Source organism: Ranitomeya imitator, chromosome 1, assembly GCF_032444005.1.
Source record: "Ranitomeya imitator isolate aRanImi1 chromosome 1, aRanImi1.pri, whole genome shotgun sequence".
Classification (NCBI taxonomy): domain Eukaryota; kingdom Metazoa; phylum Chordata; class Amphibia; order Anura; family Dendrobatidae; genus Ranitomeya; species Ranitomeya imitator.
In genome coordinates, this window is record NC_091282.1 from 125400836 (window position 1) to 125422913 (window position 22078).

General features: G+C 48.2%; 2 protein-coding genes across 2 annotated transcripts in view; one reads left to right on the top strand and one right to left on the bottom strand.

The window, feature by feature from the left end:
- Positions 1 to 12163, bottom strand: part of UTP15 (UTP15 small subunit processome component) — a 36701-nt gene extending 24538 nt beyond the window's left edge. The window contains exons 1-6 of the mRNA XM_069750505.1: positions 12042 to 12163; positions 9167 to 9311; positions 7256 to 7348; positions 6411 to 6595; positions 4324 to 4502; positions 3620 to 3745 (exon numbers count right to left, since the gene is read on the bottom strand). Coding sequence (XP_069606606.1) covers positions 3620 to 3745; positions 4324 to 4502; positions 6411 to 6595; positions 7256 to 7348; positions 9167 to 9256 — 673 coding nt within the window. The 5' untranslated portion in view covers positions 9257 to 9311; positions 12042 to 12163. The remainder of the gene's footprint in view (positions 1 to 3619; positions 3746 to 4323; positions 4503 to 6410; positions 6596 to 7255; positions 7349 to 9166; positions 9312 to 12041) is intronic.
- Positions 12164 to 12254: 91 nt separating this feature from the next.
- Positions 12255 to 22078, top strand: part of ANKRA2 (ankyrin repeat family A member 2) — a 30646-nt gene continuing 20822 nt past the window's right edge. Inside the window, exon 1 of the mRNA XM_069750517.1 lies at positions 12255 to 12391. The gene's annotated coding sequence lies outside the window, so the exon portion shown is untranslated. The remainder of the gene's footprint in view (positions 12392 to 22078) is intronic.

Genomic DNA, 22078 nt, shown 5'->3' on the forward strand with positions numbered 1-22078 from the left:
AAAGGCCGAAATCGGGGTTGTTGTTGATACCGAAACGGCCGGGTAGGCTTTTGCTGGGGAAGAAATTTACTTTTTCCCCCGGTGGCATCAGAGATCATTTGGTCTAATTTTTCTCCAAACAACCGACCAGCCTGGTAGGGCAGAGACGTCAAAGAGCGCTTGGAGGCCGAATCTGCTCGCCAATCCCTGAGCCACAGGGCTCTTCTAATGGAGATTGCATTCGCGGCTGCCTGTGCAGCGCAATTGGCTGCGTCTATTGAGGCGTTGGCTACGAAGTCCCCAGCCTGGGCTATCTGGTTAGCCAGGTTGATCGCTTCTGGAGGTAAATCGCTAACTTGCATGGTCGTGGAAAGCGTCTCGACCATAGCCTTAGCCACCCAGGAGGCAGCGAAGGATGGGAAGAGAGAGGCTCCTGTGGCCTTGAAGACGGAGCGAGCCAGATAATCAATCTGGCGGTCGGAGGGGTTCTTAACAGAGGAGCTGTCTGACAGGGACAGGATGGTTTTGGAAGCGAGATGTGACACAGCAGGGTCGACTGAGGGGGACTGCAGCCAGTCCTTGATTAGGTCCTGAGAAAAAGGATATTTGGCCTCTATGGGCTTTTGACCCATGAAGCATTTATCGGGACGATCCCTATGTTTTTGTACAATTTCCTTGAGCTCAGGATGAGTGACAAAAACCTTTTGTACACGTTTAGTCTTTTTGAACGACACCACGTGTTCGGGCGCAGATACGGATTCCTCGGTCACCTTCAGGGTCTGGTTGACCACCTCGATGAGCGAGTCGAGTGTCTCCTGGGAGGGGGAAAAATCCTGAACGCAGGAATCATCGGACTCATATTCAGAATCGTTCGGGTTGTCTGGAGAAGGGGACCGGGAAACGGAGGCCGCCGACGCTGAAAAACCAACTGGCCCATGGTCAGGGGATAGAACATGGACTCGTTTTCTGGAACCCCGAGAAGGGGGAGATAGAGTACGCCCCCTGCTGGTGGAAGTATCCGTACAGTCGCCCGAATCCACCGCGGACTGACCTGAAGGGGGGGCCCCGGAGTCAACCGCCCTGACTAGAAAATCCATAGATCGTGACAGAGAAGCTGCCCACTCAGGGAGACTAGGCTCCACAGGGTCGGCGGAATCGGCGGCTGCACAGAGGCCGGGACACAATCCGCACACAACGGGTTAGTGTGAGCTCGGGGCAGGGCCGCATTGCAAGTGGCACATACAGTGAAAAACACTGTGTACTTCTTGTTACCCTTTTTAGTCTCCTTGGATTGAGACATAGTGTCTTTAGAGACAGAGCGGGCAGTATAAGCAGGGAAGGGGTTAAGCTTTCTTGAAGCAGCTTACCCACGGTTCTGTGCCTGTGTCCCCGGGGAGGAATTAGCCGTGGCGGTTCCTGGAGTGCTGGTGGACGCGTGGGCTCCTTGCAGAGAGGCAGAGCAATATGGCCCCCAAGATCTGCAGGGCGCCTCTTGTCCCAGACGAGAAGCGCCGATATAGGGGGCGGGGTTACGGCCGTGGGAGGGACCTGCCCACTGCGGCCTACTCCGGCTGAAAAGCCAGGGACTAAATTTCCGGCCTGCCCGGCGATACGCGGCGGTGGCGGCCGCAAGGAGCGTCGCTGACACCGCAGGCCACCGACCGCCGGCGCCTCTCCCCTGGGGCTCCCGCAGGCAACGCCAGCGCCTCCCTAGAGCTTTGGGGGGCAGGAGGGATGTGTACTTACAGTGCCCTCCGGTCGGCGGTCCCCCTGTCACCTGTGCGCTCCACTCCCATTCAGATCCTCTTCAGTAACGCCGGCGCCTGACTGAAGATCTTGCAGGCGCTGGAATAGCCTTGTGCAACGCCATAGTGTGAGCCTTGTCTGTGGGGCCCTCGGAGAGATACATCAGAGCGGGCTCTGTGTGTTCGTCGTCCAGCAGGGGGAAGGGAGATCGGAACCAAGATGGGAACCGTCGCCCCAGTAAAAATTGGCGTGCTCCAGAGTCGCAGGAGAGGGATGGGGAGGTATACTCGCCGTGCTCGCCTGTTGCTGGTTCGGGGGAGAGCGGGCCCTATAAAAGGGATCCGTCGCCCCCTTCACTCCGTTGGATCAAAAATAAAAATTTACATAAAATTAAAAATTAAAATAAAAATTAAAACCAAAAATGTTGGGGTCTGAAAACAGACCCAAGTGCCTCCTACAGACACTAAGCAAGAACTGGTTGAAATTGTAGCCAGTGAAGGGGTGTATACTGCAGAGGAGGAGTTAATCTTTTTGTTTACTTAGTGTCCTCCTAGTGGCAGCAGCATAACACCCCATGGTCCTTTGTTCCCCAATGAGGCGTAGGAGAAAGACTATATATACTATTGCAAAAGGTTTTTTATGGTTCATTTGTTGCCTAAATACACAGTTAAGCAACTTTATAAACATTCTTCCTTAAAATGTTTCTACCCTTGTGCTACTGCAGAGTGTCTAAGTTCTGTATCTAGCTCAGTGATCAGGAAAATGTTACAAATCTGTCAGCCCTCCTGCTCTTGACGCTTCTGCACAGATCTCCATAGCATGCAGAGAGGTGAAAGCATCTACAGACACAGGGAGTGCGGAGAAGCCAGGATAAAGAAAAGAAGGAGAGAGCATAAAGATAATACAAGCACAGCTTTATAGATATGCTGACTATTAATGAGCGAGTATACTCATTGCTCGGGTTTTCCCAAAGCATGCTCGGGTGACCTCCGAGTATTTGTTAGTGTCCATCGCCTCAGCTGAATGATTTACAGCTACTAGCCAGGCTGAGTACATGTGGGGGTTGCCTGGTTGCTAATCAAGCTGGCCAACAGCCGTAAATCATTCAGCTGAGGCGATGAAAACTAAATCTCCGAACACTAACAAATACTCGGAGGACCCCCGAGCAACGAGTATACTCGCTTATCACTAGTGCTGACATATGCATCCTGGAAACACACAGACTTCACATCCAGCCTAAATTACTGAGGATAAACACTCATAAGAAAAAATCTGAAACTTGTCTGATTATGAATGAACTAAGGGTAACAACTAACTTTTGTAAAAATCATTTTTCCATGTCACAGATACCCACAGCCTTTAAGGTGTATTTTATCTCTGTAACAGCATATCACTTGCACATGCCCATCACCTAATGATCTGCTGGGGATCGGACCCTTACAGCATGCACCAATTCCAAAAATTAAGGGGCCACAGCTTTCATCCCTCTGTACACTTGTTCCCTCTACAAACAGGCATTCATGCCTACGTGCAGACGTGCCACCCAACTCAAATCTAAGGGCATGGGCCCGGCTGCAGTCCTGGCACCACCTGGTGGTAGGGAGCACAGCAGCTCTTCATGAAGTACATCAACAAAATGACAACTGATAGCTAATACTCCATTTATGTTATGGCTATATTTCATTTTTGGTCTTGTGCCATCTACAATTTCAAGGCTTCCCTGTTTGTCTACAAGATATGATGTATTGCTATACATAAAATCATAGCACTTGACTAAACATATTATGGCCAGAAAGGCATACAGCATTAGTCGCTGGCTGTTAGTCACTGGGCTACAAGTGGAATGAGAAATAGAAGAGGACTATTCACACAACAGCCGGGCTTTTTGGCATACCTGCAGAGACCAGAAGCCCCCCAGATGGGAAGAGCAGGACGTTCTCCACTGGTTGTTCATGTTCCATGGTCATCACGCTCTTTTCTGTTCGAGCATCAAAAACCTTTACAGTGTGATCATAGGAGCCTGGGAAATAACAACAGCAGATATAACAGTAGTAGGAAATAAGTCTGCGTCTACATGGAATTATACACACACTTGTATCATGCAAAGAGAAAGAAGCCACAGCAGACACCTCTGCAAAAGGCAGATCCCCCAGGAGAACAAGATCTAACGTCTCCATTTCCTTATGTCATTGATCTGTATAGGTTACACCGATGTAGTGTATGGGGTCCGCTACAATCAGTATGTTTATTGTGTACATGATGCGGCTGACTGATTCTTCTACTCCCGTGTCACCAGGGTGGTCTCACTTGTTATTCCTATACTGTGGCCATGGGACAGGTTTCAATATTAGGAAAAACCCTTGAAGGGTACGTGCACACAGTGTCTTATATCATCGGCGTTTTTGCCATAGGAAGACGCTTCAAAAAAACACTGGCTGTCTCTTATTTGTTGCTTTGGCATTGCTGTGCATGCATTAATTATTTTTTACCCTTGCTAGGCTGAGTGTTGGAAATCACTTTCATGGAGCAGATGCCTATAATATACCAAGACATCGGTGGTATGACGGGGTGGTCCGGCAGCAGGGGGATCCAGCATACCTGTGACAAATAGATCGTCGTTGAGCTTGCTTGCACAGCCGCAGCGCACGTAGTCTGTATGCTCCCGGTAGGTAGAGATTTCTGTGCCATTTGGAATGTCCCAGATTTTGGATGCATAGTCATCTGAGCCCGAAACGAGCCGAAAATTATCTCCAGTGAAATCCACAAAATGCACGGCTCTAAGGAAATACAAAGACCATACTGTACTGTGGAGCGACAGTGAAGGAGAACCTGAAAGCATTATATTACCAAGTAGTAACGTAGCTGCCAGCACTGATACAGCGACGTCCCATCGACACAACCTCACATCGGGAACAGACTGTTCAGCACAAAGACTCACAATATAAACCAATGGGTCGACATTAAGCGGTTGTAGTCAGAAATCATGAAAAATGGATCTCACCCCCACTCAATACAATTAGTACAAGTCGCCTCCATGCATTCAATTGAATGGCGCTGGGAGGCAATGCCGGACATGGCCCCTTGGACAAGAATGAAGCCATTTCTGGGGGGGATGAGCTCTTTTTAGGCATTATTCAGAAGTCTGGGAGCCTCGTACATGTTGCATTTTTCACAGACAGAACATGTACCCATTGTAGTATATGGATTAGTGTATTACGTCTGTGGGTTTTTTTTCTTGGAGATGTCTCTGTTTTTGACTAGAGACAAGAATCAAAATCACCCACAGAAGTAAATGGGTCCACAAAAATAAGGAGCAGCACATGGATGCCATCGGGAGCTTTGTGTTTCTAACATTGTGACAGGTAGAAGTATTCCAATGCTTTTTTTTTTACAGCCTACATTGTGCGGTAATGTAGACAAAGCATATTGATTCTTCATGTCCATGTGATTATAGTGATGCTACACTTCAGATTTTCTTTTTATGCACAGTAGTGGTCTAAACATTTTTTTTGTAAAATGTTGCCAAAAAAAAAAAAAAAAAAAAAAAGGAAAACAAAATTAATTTGGTTCATGTCCTCATCTTCTGGAGTTGTAATTTTATTTATTTTTGCATCGAGGGCTTATTTTGTTGTGCGACGAGCGGATATATTTTTATTCATACATTTTAGGGTATATCTGATTGCTTCTTATTGTACTTTTTTGAATGCTGGGGGGTGTGAGCGTGCCCGGACTTAAACCACTGATTACATGACTGAAATATTTTCTCAATTCAGAATATACAGTATGGAATGAATATTTTTTATGCTTTATGCACGAAGCAATGCCAAACTAATAATTTCCCAAACATGTTTTTTTTTATTATTATTTATTTTGGGGGCATTGACAATGGCATATAAAAGGTTAAACTGATGTGACAAGATGCTGCTCCACTTGCATTAGTTAATCTTGGGTGCCGGCTACGCAACACAGCCAGCATCCATGCTGCCCGCAGCTCCTGAGCCGGCTCCACTTATTTATGGTGCATGGCCGCCATTCATGTATGGCAGCAGTCTCTAAGGAGTTAATCGACTGTAAACCCTTTTGCTGTCAGGACATATGTAATACATCATGCCTAAAGGCTTTCCATGTCTAAAAAATTAAGAGGGGTCTTGGTTTCATGCTTAAGACCAAGATCTTAGCTTTGATATGATGCCTGGCTCCATGCTTCTGTGCGTACAAGGAAAAGGTGTAGGGGGGAGAAACAAAAGACCCCCAAACCTGTAATTTATCCCATGTGAGGCCTCCAGTGACCCCATGTCATGGTATTACTGATGAAGGAAGGATTATGGTCTATTCGCTACAGGGGAACTATGTGAATTTAGACGTTTCTTGTTCTTTAACGAGATGTTGGCCTTGACCTTTAGCCACGAATGGGAATTATACTTTTTTTTTTTTAAAAAAACATTATGCTTTGGTACAAAAGGCAACCATGATATAAGAGATTTGTTAAACAATGCGGTAAAGAAATCCCTGGCAGGGAAAGGGTTACAAATCATAAGAGTGAGTATACACATGAACCAAGCTGGACATCAGTGACACTAGCACACAATAGTACGAGGGGCTGTCACCGGTTACTGAGCCGCACTGACAGCTTCTGAGTTGCTGGCTATGGAGCGTTGCTGTAAACTACCATAGGGGACACTTACTTGCTATGTCCGATGAACTGTCTCAGAGCCGCCTTTCCATTGATATCAAACAACTGCACGACGCTGTCCTCACAGCCGGCAGCAAGCAGTCTCCCATCACCTCTGTACGCGCCACAGTAAGCTGTGTCTTTAAAGCGGGAAAAAGTTTTGATAGGCTCCTGCGAATATCTGCCATAGATGTGGATCTGAAGAAGAAAAACAACAATAACCGCACTGATGAGGCTGAAGGTTCAACGCTGTAAATGTCGTATTTTCTTTCTTCCTACTCTTAAAGGGAATGTTTGTGATCTTAGAGCAACAATATGTAGACCATGATTCCAGCGATGTGTCACTTGCTGGGCTGCTTGCTGTCGTTTGGATACAATCTCAGTTTTCTCTGCTGGAGAACTAGCAGTTAGCAGAGCTCAGAATGCTGAGCCCTGTATAACCCCGCCCACACCACTGATTGGCAGCGTTCTGTCAATGCACAGTGTCCACAGAAAGCTGCCAATCAGTGTGGGGAAGGATTATACAGAGTAGTTAACTAGGAGGCACAAAACACCTAGTCCTCTAGTGATAATCTATGTAATATAGAATTATATGGAAACAACAAAACACAGCCTATTAAGTGAAACATCACTGGAATCAGGAACTCAGCCCCTGCTGCTCTAAGATTACATAGCAGAAACTGCTGACAGATTCCTTTTAAGTAGGTAACAGGTACACAATTCGCTCAATTTAAAGTAAACTAAGGATACAAAAAAGCCATTTAGTAGGCAAGGAGGGGAAAATTAGCAAGGGCTGCAGTGGAAATGGGTGGTCTCATCTTATGAAATATTACTACCATTTGTGAACTTATGACTTACCCTGGTAGAGGCTGTGACTGCGTAATTACATGGCTCAGATGGTGAAAAATCTATTTTTGTTACAGCTCCAAATTCCTTGATCTGAACAGGAGTCTAATAAAGACAGAACAAAGGACAGAAAAAGTCACAGCCGATATAAGAAACAACATATCTAGAAGACAAAATGTCACTTCTTCACCCAGTAGTGTAGGCCTTCCTGCCCCTAAAAGTTTCTCTTACATGAAAATCACCATTCCTGAGGTCCCCTCCTGTATCCTCCTAGGCCACTGAGGTCTGTGCTGGGCTGACGTGATATCCGAGTAAAACTATGATAAGACAGTCAGATTTCCTATAACAGCAGTTGTACCAATTCTTATATAAAATAGAGGTAGAAACGCTGGCACCGCTACCACACTTATACAGCGTTAGATCAGGAAGCACCATAGGGCAAGACGGTAGAGCGGGCGACCTGATCAAGGGGTGCGCAGCTCAAAAAGGGTCAGGGTATAAAAATGCAAAAAGACAGAAGCATTGAAAGAAGGAGCGGCACTCACCCCTGGAATGTGAATAATCAGCACAATATTCAGTCATTAAATGAGGAACAAACACGGAATGGCTGAGCAACAGCTGTTCCGCAGAAATTAAGCTTCTTCTCTGCTCCTCGTGTAACGACCAAATAAAGTGCTGATTATTCACATACCAAAGGCGAGTGCCGCTCCTTTTTCTATGCTTCTTTTTCCCATGCCTATATATACACTCCCTTCTACTCTTCCGACCATGTTGTTCTTCATGAGTGATTGGACACATCATAATGAAGAGAGCTAAGTAGGCGAGTCTTAGCTTGGGGATCCTTGCTTCGAATATCGTCTGGCTTGATCTGTTCCAAAATTGATTTGATTGTTGAGATCAATCTTCCTACAGATCGTTCATCCATCAAATCACCATGACCACTTATAAGAGCCCCCCTAGATGACATCAGGAACACCAGCACTCAAAGCACAGAACAGATTGGAACCCATAATGGATTGCACATCAGTACCCAAAATCAGAAGATTACACTTTTGCAGCTAGACTTCCAAGACAAGTTATAAGACTGCAGGTAGAGGACAAAACTGCAATGTGGCAGGAGCAAATATTCAAATATACGGTGAATCTGCTGCATATACAGGGAGATGTGTCACTTGCTGAACATCCCAGGTCAAACCAAAAGCCTGACATAGCAGAGGGTAGTTGTCCTTTATTACAGTGATAAGTGCGGCACTCAGCTCAGAACCTTTTCAATGCAATCATGCTAGAAAACTTCAGTTGTTACAATGATTAATATACCACATCGCGCGCTAGAAGTAGAAACATATGTATAAAGACGTTTTATTCATTATGTGGTGCCTAGTTTCAGACAAATCAAATAGCAATGCTTCATCGCAGCTCAGAAACAGATGGAAACAAAAGCAAAAGTGTAAAAATAAAAACAAATTGGATAAAAAGGGAACAACAAAATAAGGCAGTAAAAGCTTCTGATATGAATGATTTGCAACAGGAACAGAATAGCCGGTCTCAGGAGCGCAGAAGGAGAACACAGACACCAGATAGGGTAAAACCACAACGCGTTTCAGCGGCGTGCGCCGTCTTCTTCAGGTGGATATTTGAACGGCGCACGCCGTTGAAGCGCGTTGTGGTTTTACCTTAACTGGTGTCTGTTCTCCTTCTGCGCTCCTGAGACCGGCTATTCTGTTCCTGTTGCAAGTCTTTCTCCCCTGTTGTGGGGTATCCGGCTGGAGCTGCGGGCACCTGCGCACTTATTTCCTCCTCATTGGGACGGCCTCTAGCGCTCCCTCTACAAACCGCCATTTGTTGTCCTACACTGATATGAATGATGACATACGTGTCACACTTGTACCTCCTGACAATTAGAGCGTCTCTTCTGAACATTACCTTGTACCGCTTCCAGTACAGAGTGTCCTGGGTGATCTTCTCCCCGAGCTTGGGATACAAGGGGATGGCAACAGGCTTGTAAGATGGCATCTTCTTGCTCCAGGTTTATAATGTAACAGGTTCTGATATTATTTTACCCAAACACCTAGAACATTTAAAGAACCAAGTCAAGAATAGAAGTAACAAAACACAGAAAAGAACAGTGAATTGAACATACATAGAAAGATGTAGGAGATGAAAATATCAGCTGGGTCTGCGTGTGTTACTTGTGGTTCTAGGTTTGAGAAGATTGGATTATTTGAATGGCATTTTGTAAACTGCATTTCTTATTAATGTACTGACCCCTCAAAACTGCTGACAGGATTCAAACTGGTGAAATGTAAAGCATTGATAACATGTCTAGATGGGTGGTCATGCACACTGGTAGGTTTCCCCAAAATCAAAAAAGATCACCTATCCTATGTTTAGAGGGATAACTTGCTAAGGGGATCCATCAGCATTCCCAAGAACGGGGCTCTGTGGAGGAACGTATTGGATGTAGCAGAGGTGGAGAACCTTGACCTTCACTCCACTCATTGGTTATGGGACTGCTGGAGAAAATGGAGAACATCGCTCTGCTATTTGCAGCCGTCCTATTCTAAAAACAATGCAAGGAGCAGAGGTAGAGCATGCACAACTCTGCTTCATTAAAGACGTGGCTTTACAGACCTCTATTGTCAAGACCGTTGAGGGTCCCAGTGGTTGGGGCCCCCAATTATCAGCAAGCTATCTCTTTATAAACAGGATAGAGGATAACTTGAGATTTTCGGAAGACCCCTTTCACCAGCTGTGTAGTGTCTGCTGGGTCTTCCCTTAGTGTGAACTGTCCCGGACCCTTTGAATTGACCCCTTCCATCTGCTTAGTGACGATTGCGATGATCTCCTGGATGGATGCTGGACCTGTCGCTCCATAGCAGATGAGAAGCTCCAGAGCTCCAAAAGAACCAGACTTTTGGCTAATCAAATCTTTTCATGTGGTCAAGCGAGAGCTCACGACTGTGGCTGTCACTAGTGATGGGGAATTCGCGACCGATCCAGCTCCCTTCAGAGAAAGGTGAGAGCCACTGAAGTCTCCGGAGGGGAGTCACTGGGAGTAAAATCAACATGTATGGATGCCAAAGGAAACGAAAGCCCACCCACCTGCCCCCGGTGTTTCAACATCATCAGACTGTGGGTGAACACACATTAAATAGAGATCCACATGACCCAGTTCCCCAAAAAGACCTAGACTGCCCCACACTACTTGTTACTCTTTTCCTGCCCATGTATGACGACTAGTGATGAGCGAATATACTTGTTACTCGAGATTTCTCGAGCACGCTCGGGTGTACTCCGAGTATTTGTAAGTACTCGGAGATTTAGTTTTCATCACCGGAGCTGAATGATTTACACCTGTTAGCCAGCATAAGTACATGTGGGGGTTCCCTAGCAACCAGGCAACCCCCACATGTACTTATGCTGGCTAACAAATGTAAATCATTCAGCTGCGGCAAGAAAAACTAAATCTCCGAGCACTAAAAAATACTCGGAAGTCACCCGAGCGTGCTCGAGAAATCTCGAGTAACGAGTATATTCGCTCATCACTAATAATGACCTTTTCTCCCCCCCCAGAAACATTGATCAGAAATAGTGGAAAGGACGCTCAGAACTAGCGCAGTTTGACAGCAAATCTGTGCACATACTGGGGTCCACCAACATCACGTTACACCTCTGACATTAGCTTAGAAGCGGGGTGGTCACACAGAGGGATGGGGGCACCCAGGGCTGGTCACACAGAGGGATGGGGGCACCCAGGGCTGGTCACACAGAGGGATGGGGGCACCCAGGGCTGGTGATGCAGATGGGGTAGCACCCAGGGCTGGTGACACAGAGGGATGGGGGGCAACCAGGGCTGGTGATACAGAGGGATGGGGGGGCAACCAGGGCTGGTGACACAGAGGGATGGGGGGGGCAAACAGGGCTGGTGATACAGAGGGATGGGGGGGGCAACCAGGGCTGGTGATACAGAGGGATGGGGGGGGCAACCAGGGCTGGGCACACAGAGGGATGGGGGGCACCCAGGGCTGGGCACACACAGGGATGGGGGCCACCCATCGCTGGTCACACAGAGGGATGGGGGGCACCCAGGGCTGGGCACACACAGGGATGGGGGGCACCCAGGGCTGGGCACACACAGGGATGGGGGGCACCCAGGGCTGGGCACACACAGGGATGGGGGCCACCCAGGGCTGGTCACACACAGGGATGGGGGCCACCCAGGGCTGGGCACACAGAGGGATGGGGGGCACCCAGGGCTGGGCACACACAGGGATGGGGGCCACCCAGGGCTGGGCACACAGAGGGATGGGGGGCACCCAGGGCTGGGCACACAGAGGGATGGGGGCACCCAGGGCTGGGCACACAGAGGGATGGGGGCACCCAGGGCTGGTCATGCAGAGGCATGGGGGCACTCAGGGCTTATTTTGCTTATATAGCACTATCATATTCTGCAGCGCTTTACAGACACGATCACCGCTGTCCCCATTGGGGCTCACAATGTAAATCCCCTATGACTATGTCTTTATGATGCTGGAGGAAACCCACGCAAACACGGGAGAACATACAAACTCCTTGCAGATGTTGTCCTTGGTGGGATCTGATCCCAGACCCCCGTGCTGCGCGGTATCAGTGCGGAGCCCATGTGCTGCCCCAGGACTGATCCTGCAGCAGCTGCACCATGTGACCACACGGCGGCAATAGATGTGATCCGCAGTGAGGCGCGCCGGTGTGACCGGTAATAACCCCGCTCCAGAGTCAGTGATGATAACACATGAGCTATAACCCTCCGGCCACATACCGCAGTGCCCCGGCACCAGCATACAAGTCCCGTCCACTTCACCACCGGGGAGTCACGTTGCCGGAATCACCCACGCGAGCAGCCATCTTGCTTCATGACGTACTTCCGGGAACGTCGCGATGATTTCACGTCACCTTCTCCGGTTGTATGGCCCGGGAGTCGTTCTGAGTGAGAATAGACGGATCTGTTCAACTGGATAGTAGCGAGGCGGACGGATGGCGGAACCAGCAATGTCCAGCGAGCCCGAGAACACGGGGACAGCAGAGAGGGCCGAGGCCGGGGGTCGCGTCTGGATGACGTCACACGGGAAGTGACGAGGGACAATAATATAACAATAGCGTTCCGATCAGGTAAGTGCAGGGGGAGAGCGGCAGCTGGTGGGTGCACCGGTGGTCGTCACGGCTCCTGTCCCCGGGCCGGTGAGGGCGGCACACTGGGGCCTCAGGCGGAGCGGTCCCCGGGCCCTGCAGACAGGAGTGGCCGGTGTGATGGGGAGCTCCTTCCTGTATGTCCCGTGCTATGTCCTCATCACTAGTCTAATCCACTAGTCAATCAATATTTCCTCAGGGACCTGCTTATGTTCATTCTTTTTATTGATTCCTTTTCTTCATTCTTTTAGTACATCCCTTTCCAGCAGCCATTGTTGTGTCGCTTTATTCTGAGAAACAGATTGTTTTCTTCCTGTTGAGGTGACGGTGCCCGTATCTACCGGCGTGTTACCCACTGCAGCATGTAGGACGTGTCTGGGGTCTTCCAACGCTATTTGCCCCCTTCCATATGTCCTAACCATATGTGATATACTGGCTTCTCTGATTGGCTGTCTGTGGGGCACCTAACCCTTTGTGTCCCGAGCCTTGGCTTTCTGATCTGAGGATGTTATTAATAGGCGTGAGTGACAGGCGTCTGAGCATACACGTTCTGGTCTGCCTGGATCTCCTCCTCTGCCTGGATCCTGCGGATGCTTTGGAGCGCCGACCCTTCAGTTGTGACAAGTGTTGCTTTTCGCTAGACGACATATTCCAGGGCTTGTCAGCTGAAGAGTCTGGCACTCGAAAGTCTCAGCAGGATCTCAGCTTGGCAGTGCATGGTGCATGTGGGTTTAGCGCGTCGGCAGTTAACATGTCACACGGTTTGTCATCAAATGACAAGCAGCGCACCACATTAACTGTCAACGGGGGTCAATTCTCCGAAGCGTTGGCAGGATCCATGCAGAGGAGGACTGTTCCTCTGCGATCTGTGACTCCTGTCAATCATTTAAAGTCAGCTGTGCCCCCATCAGCTAACACCTTTGTAATTTTGCTTGATTCCAGTGCCAAAATCAGAAAGCAGAGGTGACATGGTAATTAAATATGTTGTTCACTAATTTAGCATTGATGAGCTATGGGCAGCATGGTGGCGCAGTAGTTAGAACTGCAGCCTTGCAGCGCTGGAGTCCTGGGTTCTAATCCCACCCAGGACAACTTCTGCAAAGAGTTTGTATGTTCTCTCTGTGTTTGCGTGGGTTTCCTCTGGGTTCTCCGGTTTCCTCCCACATTCCAAAGACATACTGATAGGGGATTTAGATTGTGAGCCCCATCGGGGACAACGATGATAATGTAAAGCGCTGCGGAATATGTTAGCGCTATATAAAAATAAAGATTATTTATTATCCTTACGATAGGGCATCGATGTCTGATTGGTCAGGATCCAACACACAGCACCCCCACTGATCAGCTGTTATTGATGGCGGCAGCCAGAAGTACTCACTTGCCGGGCTGTGCTTCTTCTCATAGTGGCTGCGTCATTGTGCTGCATATCAGCCTGCCATTCAAATCAATAGTAGTACCAAGCCTCCACCACTACCAGAAGACGGGCAGCTCTGCAGACTGGTACTTATGGCTGGAGGCTGCCGAGACCTGTAACAGCGGGGTTCGATCAAAGAGAGGTCATCAATGCTAAAGTAGTGGACAACCTCTTTAAGGGTTATATGACCCACCCAGAGATGCGCACATAGCAGCAGCCTAGGTAATAAACATATATTAGAAAAGTGATTATTATTACGACATACAGTATGTAAGGGAGTCAAATGGTAGTGGAAAACCCCTCTAAGATGCTGAGATTATAAGTCGCACAGACCATTGTGGCGGAGTGTCCTCTGTATCACACAGCTGGTGCTGGCTCAACTCTGTTGGTATTAATGGTCACCACCTCCATTATACAGCGAACTCGGACATCGCATTCTCCCTTACACGTCACTGTTTGATGCATGTGCCCGTTACAATCTGTGGGTCTGTGCACACGTCTGTGTTTTTCTGTAGATTCAGTGTTTAAAAAAAAAAAGAATAAAAGGAGTCTGATCCGAATTTGATTCCAGTGATGGATCAAACTCACCAATTTAATGGGTCTGTGAAAAAACGGATTTCAGTCAAGTGTCATCAGAGAGTCTACAGTTTTTTGTCTGATTAATAGATATGAGTCTTGGATTTTTTTTCTTTTTTTGCATAGAAGAAAAGAGGATTGGCACATTACCCAAAAGTGGATGAAAACTGGAGACTGCACACTGATGGAAATTGGTCCATTTTTCTTCTTATATGCAATAAATACCGTAACAAACCTAAAAACCAGACGTCTTGGACCTTACATGCCTCAATGTCAGGCCTCAAAATGCTGACCAAAGACGGCTTGAAAATGACGAGATCTGCTTAAAGATCTTGTCTCCCAGTGTTAGAATGAAATCCGATATTCACATCAAATCTCAGTTTCATTTATACGGAGCGTGCCATCAGTTTCTTGTGTTCCATATATCTTTTTCATTGTAATGATTATTTTTTTCACAATCTGTATTGAAAACTGAATTAGTAATCTTGAAATTTTCAAACTGCTTACAGAGGTTGTCGTAGACTCGTACTTGTTGTCCTTTTGTGAAGAGTTTTCAGTAGCCTCATTTTCATCACAGACAGCAGTACAATGACAGTTAACAGCTCTATAAACAGCAGATAACACAGTATCCACCAATCACAATAGGCGATGTCACTGCTGTCGTTCACCTCCTCCCTTCATAATGAGCTTTCCATAGGCGCATTAGTTGCTTCAGTACAAAATATAGGGTTGGATCAGTCTATTGCTGCTAATGTACATGTGGGTTTCATGCAAGAACAGAAAGTGCGAGTCTAGAGTTTCCCTGGTGGCCAGTGTGGGAATGACAAGATTTCTATTTTTTATTTTTTTTCACTAGAGATTGTGATATCGAAAACAAAACAAATAAATGTAACAGAGAAGCCTAACTTAAAAATAGGGCCTTTTCTAAGGACACATTCCCTTTAGGCTGTGGAGGACTAATAGTAATAACGTATAGGTATGAGCGAGCCCCTTGCAACATGTTATTATAATTATTTATTTATATAGCACCATTAATTCCATGGTGCTGTACATAAGAAGGGGTTACATCAAAATACAAATATCACTTACAGTAAACAGCTAACAATCACAGACTGGTACAGAGGGAAGAGGACCCTGCCCTTGCGGGCTTACATTCTACAGGATTGTGGGGAAGGAGACAGTAGGTTGAGGGTTGCAGTAGCTCCGATGGTGTTGAGGTGGCCGTGTGGTCTTTACAGGCTGTAAGCTTTCTTGAAGAGATGGGTTTTCAGGTTTCTTTTGAAGGATCCAAATGTGGATAACCGGACGTGTTGGGGCACTGAATTCAATATGATGGGTGATATTCGGGAGAAGTCTTGGAGGCGATTGGGTGAGGAGTGAATAAGTGTGGAGGAAAGAAGGAGGTCTTGGGGGACCGGAGATTATGTGAGGGAAGATATTGAGAGATTAGTTCAGAAATATATGAAGGAGAAAGGGTATGGATGGCTTTGTAGGTCAGTGTTAGTAATTTAAACTGGGTACTCTGGAAAATTGGGAGCCAGTGAAGGGATTTGCAAAGAGGGGAAGCAGGAGTGTAGCGAGGAGAGAGATTAATTAGTCGGGCAGCAGAGTTAAGGACGGACTGGAGGGGTGCGAGAGTGTTAGAGGGTAGGCCACAAAGGAAGATGTTGCAGTAGTCGATGCGGGAGATGATTAGGGGATGCACAAGCATTTTGGCAGAGTGAGGGTTGAGGAAAGGACGGATTCTGGAGATATTTTTGAGCTGGAGGCGACAGGAGATGGTGAGAGCTTGGATGTGCGGTTTAAAGGACAGGGCACTCGGGTTACTCCAAGGCAGCGGATTACCGGGACAGGGGAAAGTATGAATTCATTTATTGTGATAGATCAGGTAGGAAAGGTGTGCAAGATGGAGGAAAGATAATTAGTAGTGATGAGCGAATATACTCGTTGCTCGGGTTTTCCCGAGCATGCTCGGGTGGTATCCGAGTATTTGTTAGTGTTCGGAGATATAGTTTTCCTTGTCGCAGCTGGATGATTTGCGACTACTTGACAGCTTGATTACATGTGGGGATTCCCTAGCAACCAGGCAACCCCCACATGTACTCAGGCTGGCAAATAGCTGTAAATCAAGCAGCTGAATCAACATAAACTAAATCTCCGAACACTAACAAATACTCGGAGACCACCCGAGCGTGCTCTGGAAAACCCGAGCAACGAGTATACTCGCTCATCACTAATAATTAGTCCAGATTTGTCCACATTGAGTTTGAGGAAGCGACAGGAGAAGGAGGAGGATATGGCCGATTGACACTCTGGGATTCTGGAGAGCAGAGCGGTGACATCTGGGCCAGAGAGGTAGATCTGAGTGTCATCGGCATATAGATGGTACTGGAAGCCATAGAACTTTATGAGTTGTCCCAGGCCAAGGGTATAGCTTGAGGAGAGAAGAGGTCCTAGGACAGGCCCTGAGGGACACCAACAGAGAGGGGGCGAGATGAAGAGGTAATATGGGAGCAGGAAACATTAAATGTGTGGTTGGTAAGGTATGAGGAGATCCAGGATAGGGCAAGGTCTTTGACACATGTTGAAAGCAGAGGACAGGTCTAGAAGAGGAGTATAGAGAATTGTGTGTTCGCTTTAGCTGTAAGTAAGTCATTCGTAAGTTTGGTCAGGGCAGTCTCAGTGGAACGGTGGGGACGGAAGCCAGATTGTAGGTTGTCGAAGAGAGAGTTAGATGAAAGTTGAGAGGAAAGTTCAGCGTGGACGTGCTGCTCAAGTAGTTTGGAAGCAAATGGGAGCAAACATATGGGGCGGTAGCTGGACATATTGCTCAGGTCAAGGGTTGGCTTTTTAAAGATAGGTGTGATTGTGGCATGTTTGAAAGCAGAAGGGAAGGTACCAGAAGTTAGTGATAGATTGAAGAGATGGGTTAGGGATGGGATTAGTATGTTGGGGAGGAGGTGGGATGGGATGGGGTCAAGTGCACAAATGGTGAGGTGTGATTTGGAGAGAAGATGAGCAAGGTCTCCTACAGTGATTTTGGAGAGGGAAGTTATGGGGTTTGAGCATTGGTGTGGCATACAAACGGGTTGTGGTGGTCGGCAGGGCCGTATTTGCCACTAGGCACGCGAGGGCACAAGCCTAGGGCGGCGACATTGCGGGGGGCGGCACCTGAGCAAGGTGTGTTCAAAAACGCGACCGACGGCCCCGCCCCCTTCTCCCCTCCCCCCCCCGCCTCCGAGTCCCCCCACCTCCGAGTCCCCCCACCTCCAAGTCTCTGAGTCCCCCCGCCTCCGAGTCCCACCCACCCTCCTTGAAGACGATACTCACCTGCTCCAGCGATGCCTGGTCTCAGCGTCTGTAGCACGTCCTGAGTGAGCGGTCATGTGGTACCGCTAATTAAGGTCATGAATATGCGCATATTCATGACCTTAATTAGCGGTACCACATGACCGCTCACCCAGGAAGAAGGCGCTGCGGCGGGACAGAGCCGGAGCCGGAGGGATGTCTGCGCGGCGTGTGGGACAGGCAGCTGACAGGTGAGTATGAGGGATGAGGGGCAGGCGGGGGGAGGATGGTAAGCCACCCGCGCCATGCAAGATGGCCCAGGAGAAGGAGCGGGGGAGGGGGTGGAGAGATGAGCCATGCATAGGGAGGGGGGGAAATTATGAGCGCCATCAGCCATGCATAGGGAGGGGGGAAATTATGAGCGCAATCAGCCATGCATAGGGAGGGAGGGGGGGGGAATTGTGAGCCATCAGCCATTAATAGGGAGGGGGGGGGAATTGTGAGCCATCAGCCATGCATAGGGAGGGGGGGGAATTATGAGCGCCATCAGCCATGCATAGGTAGGGAGGGGGGGGGGAATTATGAGCGCCATCAGACATGCATAGGGAGGGAGGGGGGGGGGAATTGTGAGCCATCAGCCATGCATAGGGAGGGGGGGGGGGGGAATTGTGAGCCATCAGCCATGCATAGGGAGGGGGGGGAATTATGAGCGCCATCAGCCATGCATAGGGAGGGAGGGGGGGGGAATTGTGAGCCATCAGCCATGCATAGGGAGGGGGGGGGAATTATGAGCGCCATCAGCCAGGCATAGGGAGGGAGGGGGGGAATTATGAGCGCCATCAGCCAGGCATAGGGGGGGGGGGAATTATGAGCGCCATCAGCCATGCATAGGGGGGGGGGGGGGAATTATGAGCGCCATCAGCCATGCATAGGGAGGGGGGAATTGTGAGCCATCAGCCATGCATACAGGGAGGGGGGGAATTATGAGCCATCAGCCATGCATGCAGGGGGGGAATTATGAACCATCAGCCATGCATACAGGGGGGGGGGGAATTATGAGCCATGCATACAGGAGGAGGGGGGGGGATATGAGCCATGGCCATTATACAATATGGAGCATCATGTGGGGCCATTATACAGTATGGAGCATCATGTGCGGTCATTATACAGTATTGAGCATCATGTGGGGCCATTATAAAGTATGGAGCATCATGTGAGGTCATACAGTATGGAGCATCATGTGCGGATATTATACAGTATGGAGCACTGTGCGGTCATTATACAGTATTGAGCATCATGTGAGGTCATTATACAGTATTGAGCATCATGTGCGGTCATTATACAGTATTGAGCATCATGTGCGGCCATTATACAGTATGGAGCATCATGTGCGGCCATTATACAGTATGGAGCATCATGTGGGACCATTATACAGTATGGAGCATCATGTGTGGCCATTATACAGTATGGAGCATCATGTGGGGCCATTATACAGTATTGAGCATCATGTGAGGTCATTATACAGTATGGAGCATCATGTGCGGTCATTATACAGTATTGAGCATCATGTGGGGCCATTATAAAGTGTGGAGCATCATGTAGGGCCATTATACAGTATGTGGAGCACTGCGTAGCTATTATACTGTATGGAGCACTGCGTGGCCATATTTTTTTGGTTTTAATTATTGTATATGAAACAGTGTGATCAGCAGTGCTGAATGGCTGCGGTAGGGACTTGGACATGGGTGTGATTAGTTGTGAAATGGGTGTGGTCAGAGGCGTGGCCCAAAATTTGCCGCGACGCACTACGTGCGCCGCAACCTTTACACCTTTTTCCCTTCTTCAAAAGTTTGGAGGTATGGTACCGCATTTCCCAGATCACAGCAAGTACCGCAAATCCCATAGGGAATGAATGAAACCAAACGCAGTGTTGCCGTAAGTGATCCTTTACATGGCAGATGCAGAAAAACTGCCCGATCGTCTGCAAAAGGCGACTTTCACAACAGCGATTCTTGCCAAAGTCACTGCGGATAGTGTCATACTCACCAATGGGGGAGGCAGCACTAAAAGTGCCTAGGGCAGCAGAAACTCTAAATACGGCCCTGGTGGTCGGACAGCAAAGACTTGCTTGTTTGGTCGATCTTATTTTTGAAGTGTGTGGCAAAGTTCTCAGCAACGATTAGGGAAGTCGGAGGGGGCAGTAGTGGGCGGAGGAGGGAGTTAAAGGTGTTGAACAACTGTTTGGAGTTGTGGGATTGGGAAGATACGAGGGATGTAAACTAGGCCTGTTTAGCAGAGGTGAGAGTTGATTTGAATGCGAGTGTTGCTTGTTTGAGTGCAGTGAAATCATCTTGCGTTTTCTTCCAACGCCGTTCTGCAATTCTGGACACTTCCCGAAGCTTCTCATTGATGTTATTGTGCCAGGGTTGTCTATTGATTTGTCGCACTCTGCTATGCATGACAGGCGACCAAGTCGATGGCTGATACCAGAGTGGCATTGTAGAAACTAGGCAGTGTCTTGCAGGGGCGGACACAGACTGCAGAGGGCCCCTGTGCAAGAAATCTTCCCGCCCCCCCCAATAGCGCAACAAAGTTATGTAAACATATGGGCAGGGGTGGGATTCAAATTTTTAACAACAGTTTCTGTGTTTGTGTGTAGGAAAACCACACCCATTTTGTAAGCTACACCCATTTACACACACCTTTTCCTCAAACATATACAAGTAGGGGCGCAGTTAAACCATACCTCCCAACTTTTGAAGAGGGGAAAGAGGGACAAAGTTTGCGGCGCGTGCAGCGGCAAATTTTAAGCCACGCCTCTGACCACACCCATTTCACAACTAGTCATATCCATATCCACATCCGAACCACAGCCATTTAGCATTACTGATCACACTGTTTCATAAACAGTAATTATAAACAAAAAATATGGCCACACAGTGCTCTATATTGTATAATGGCCACACATGATGCTCCATACTGTATAATGGCCACACAGTGCTCCATACTGTATAATGGCCACACATAATGCTACATACTGTATAATGGCCACACATGATGCTCCATACTGTATAATGGCCACACTCACATGATGCTCCATACTGTATAATGGCCACACATGATGCTCCATACTGTATTATGGCCACATGATGCTCCATACTGTATAATGACCACATATGATGCTCCATACTGTATAATGGCCCTACATGATGCTCCATATTGTATAATGGCCACACATGATGCTCCATATTGTATAATGGCCACACATGATGCTCCATACTGTATAATGGCCCCACATGATGCTCCATACTGTATAATGGCCACACATGATGCTACATACTGTTTAATGGCCACACATGATGCTCCATACTGTATAATGGCCACACATGATGCTCCATACTGTATAATGGCCACACATGATGCTACATACTGTATAATGGCCACACATGATGCTACATACTGTATGATGGCCCCACATGATACTACATACTGTATAATGGCCACACATATTTACTCCTACACACGCGGCTCTGCTCCGTACACCTTGCACACACAGCTCCACTCTGTACACCTCATACGCACACACGGCTCCGCTCCGTACACCTCATACGCACACATGGCTCCGCTTCGGACACCTCATACACACACACGGCTTCGCTCCGTACACCTCATACGCACACACGGCTCCGCTTCGTACACCTCATACACACACGGCTCCGCTCCGTACACCTCATACACACACACACACGGCTCCGCTCCGTACACCTCATTCACACATGCGGCTCCGCTCCGTACACCTCATACACACGGCTTCCCTCCGTACACCTCATACACACACACACACACGGCTCTGCTTTGTACGCCTCATACACACACACACGGCTTCCCTCCATACACCTCATACACACACGGCTCCGCTCCGTACACCTCATACACACACACGGCTCCGCTCCGTACACCTCATACACACACACACGGTTCCGCTTCATACACCTCATACACACGGCTCCGCTTCGTACACCTCAGACACACACACGGCTCCGCTTCGTACACCTCATACACACACACGGCTTCCCTCCGTACACCTCATACACACACATGGCTCCGCTCTGTACACCTGATACACACACGGCTCTGCTACATCCACACTGTAAACAACTCCTGACATTACACATAAGCTTACTGTCTAGCACCATGACAGCACAGCAGAGTCCTGCAATACACGGAGGCCCCTGATCATGTGAGTCCTGACTCCTCCCCTCCTGTGACCTCATCACAGGTCCTGAGCAAGCTTCAGTGACTCCTCTCTTCCTGGTCCAGCGTCTGCTACCCGTCACCTCACCGCAGACCACAGCAGTGACAGCCGGCTGGACAGCAGCATAATATATGCT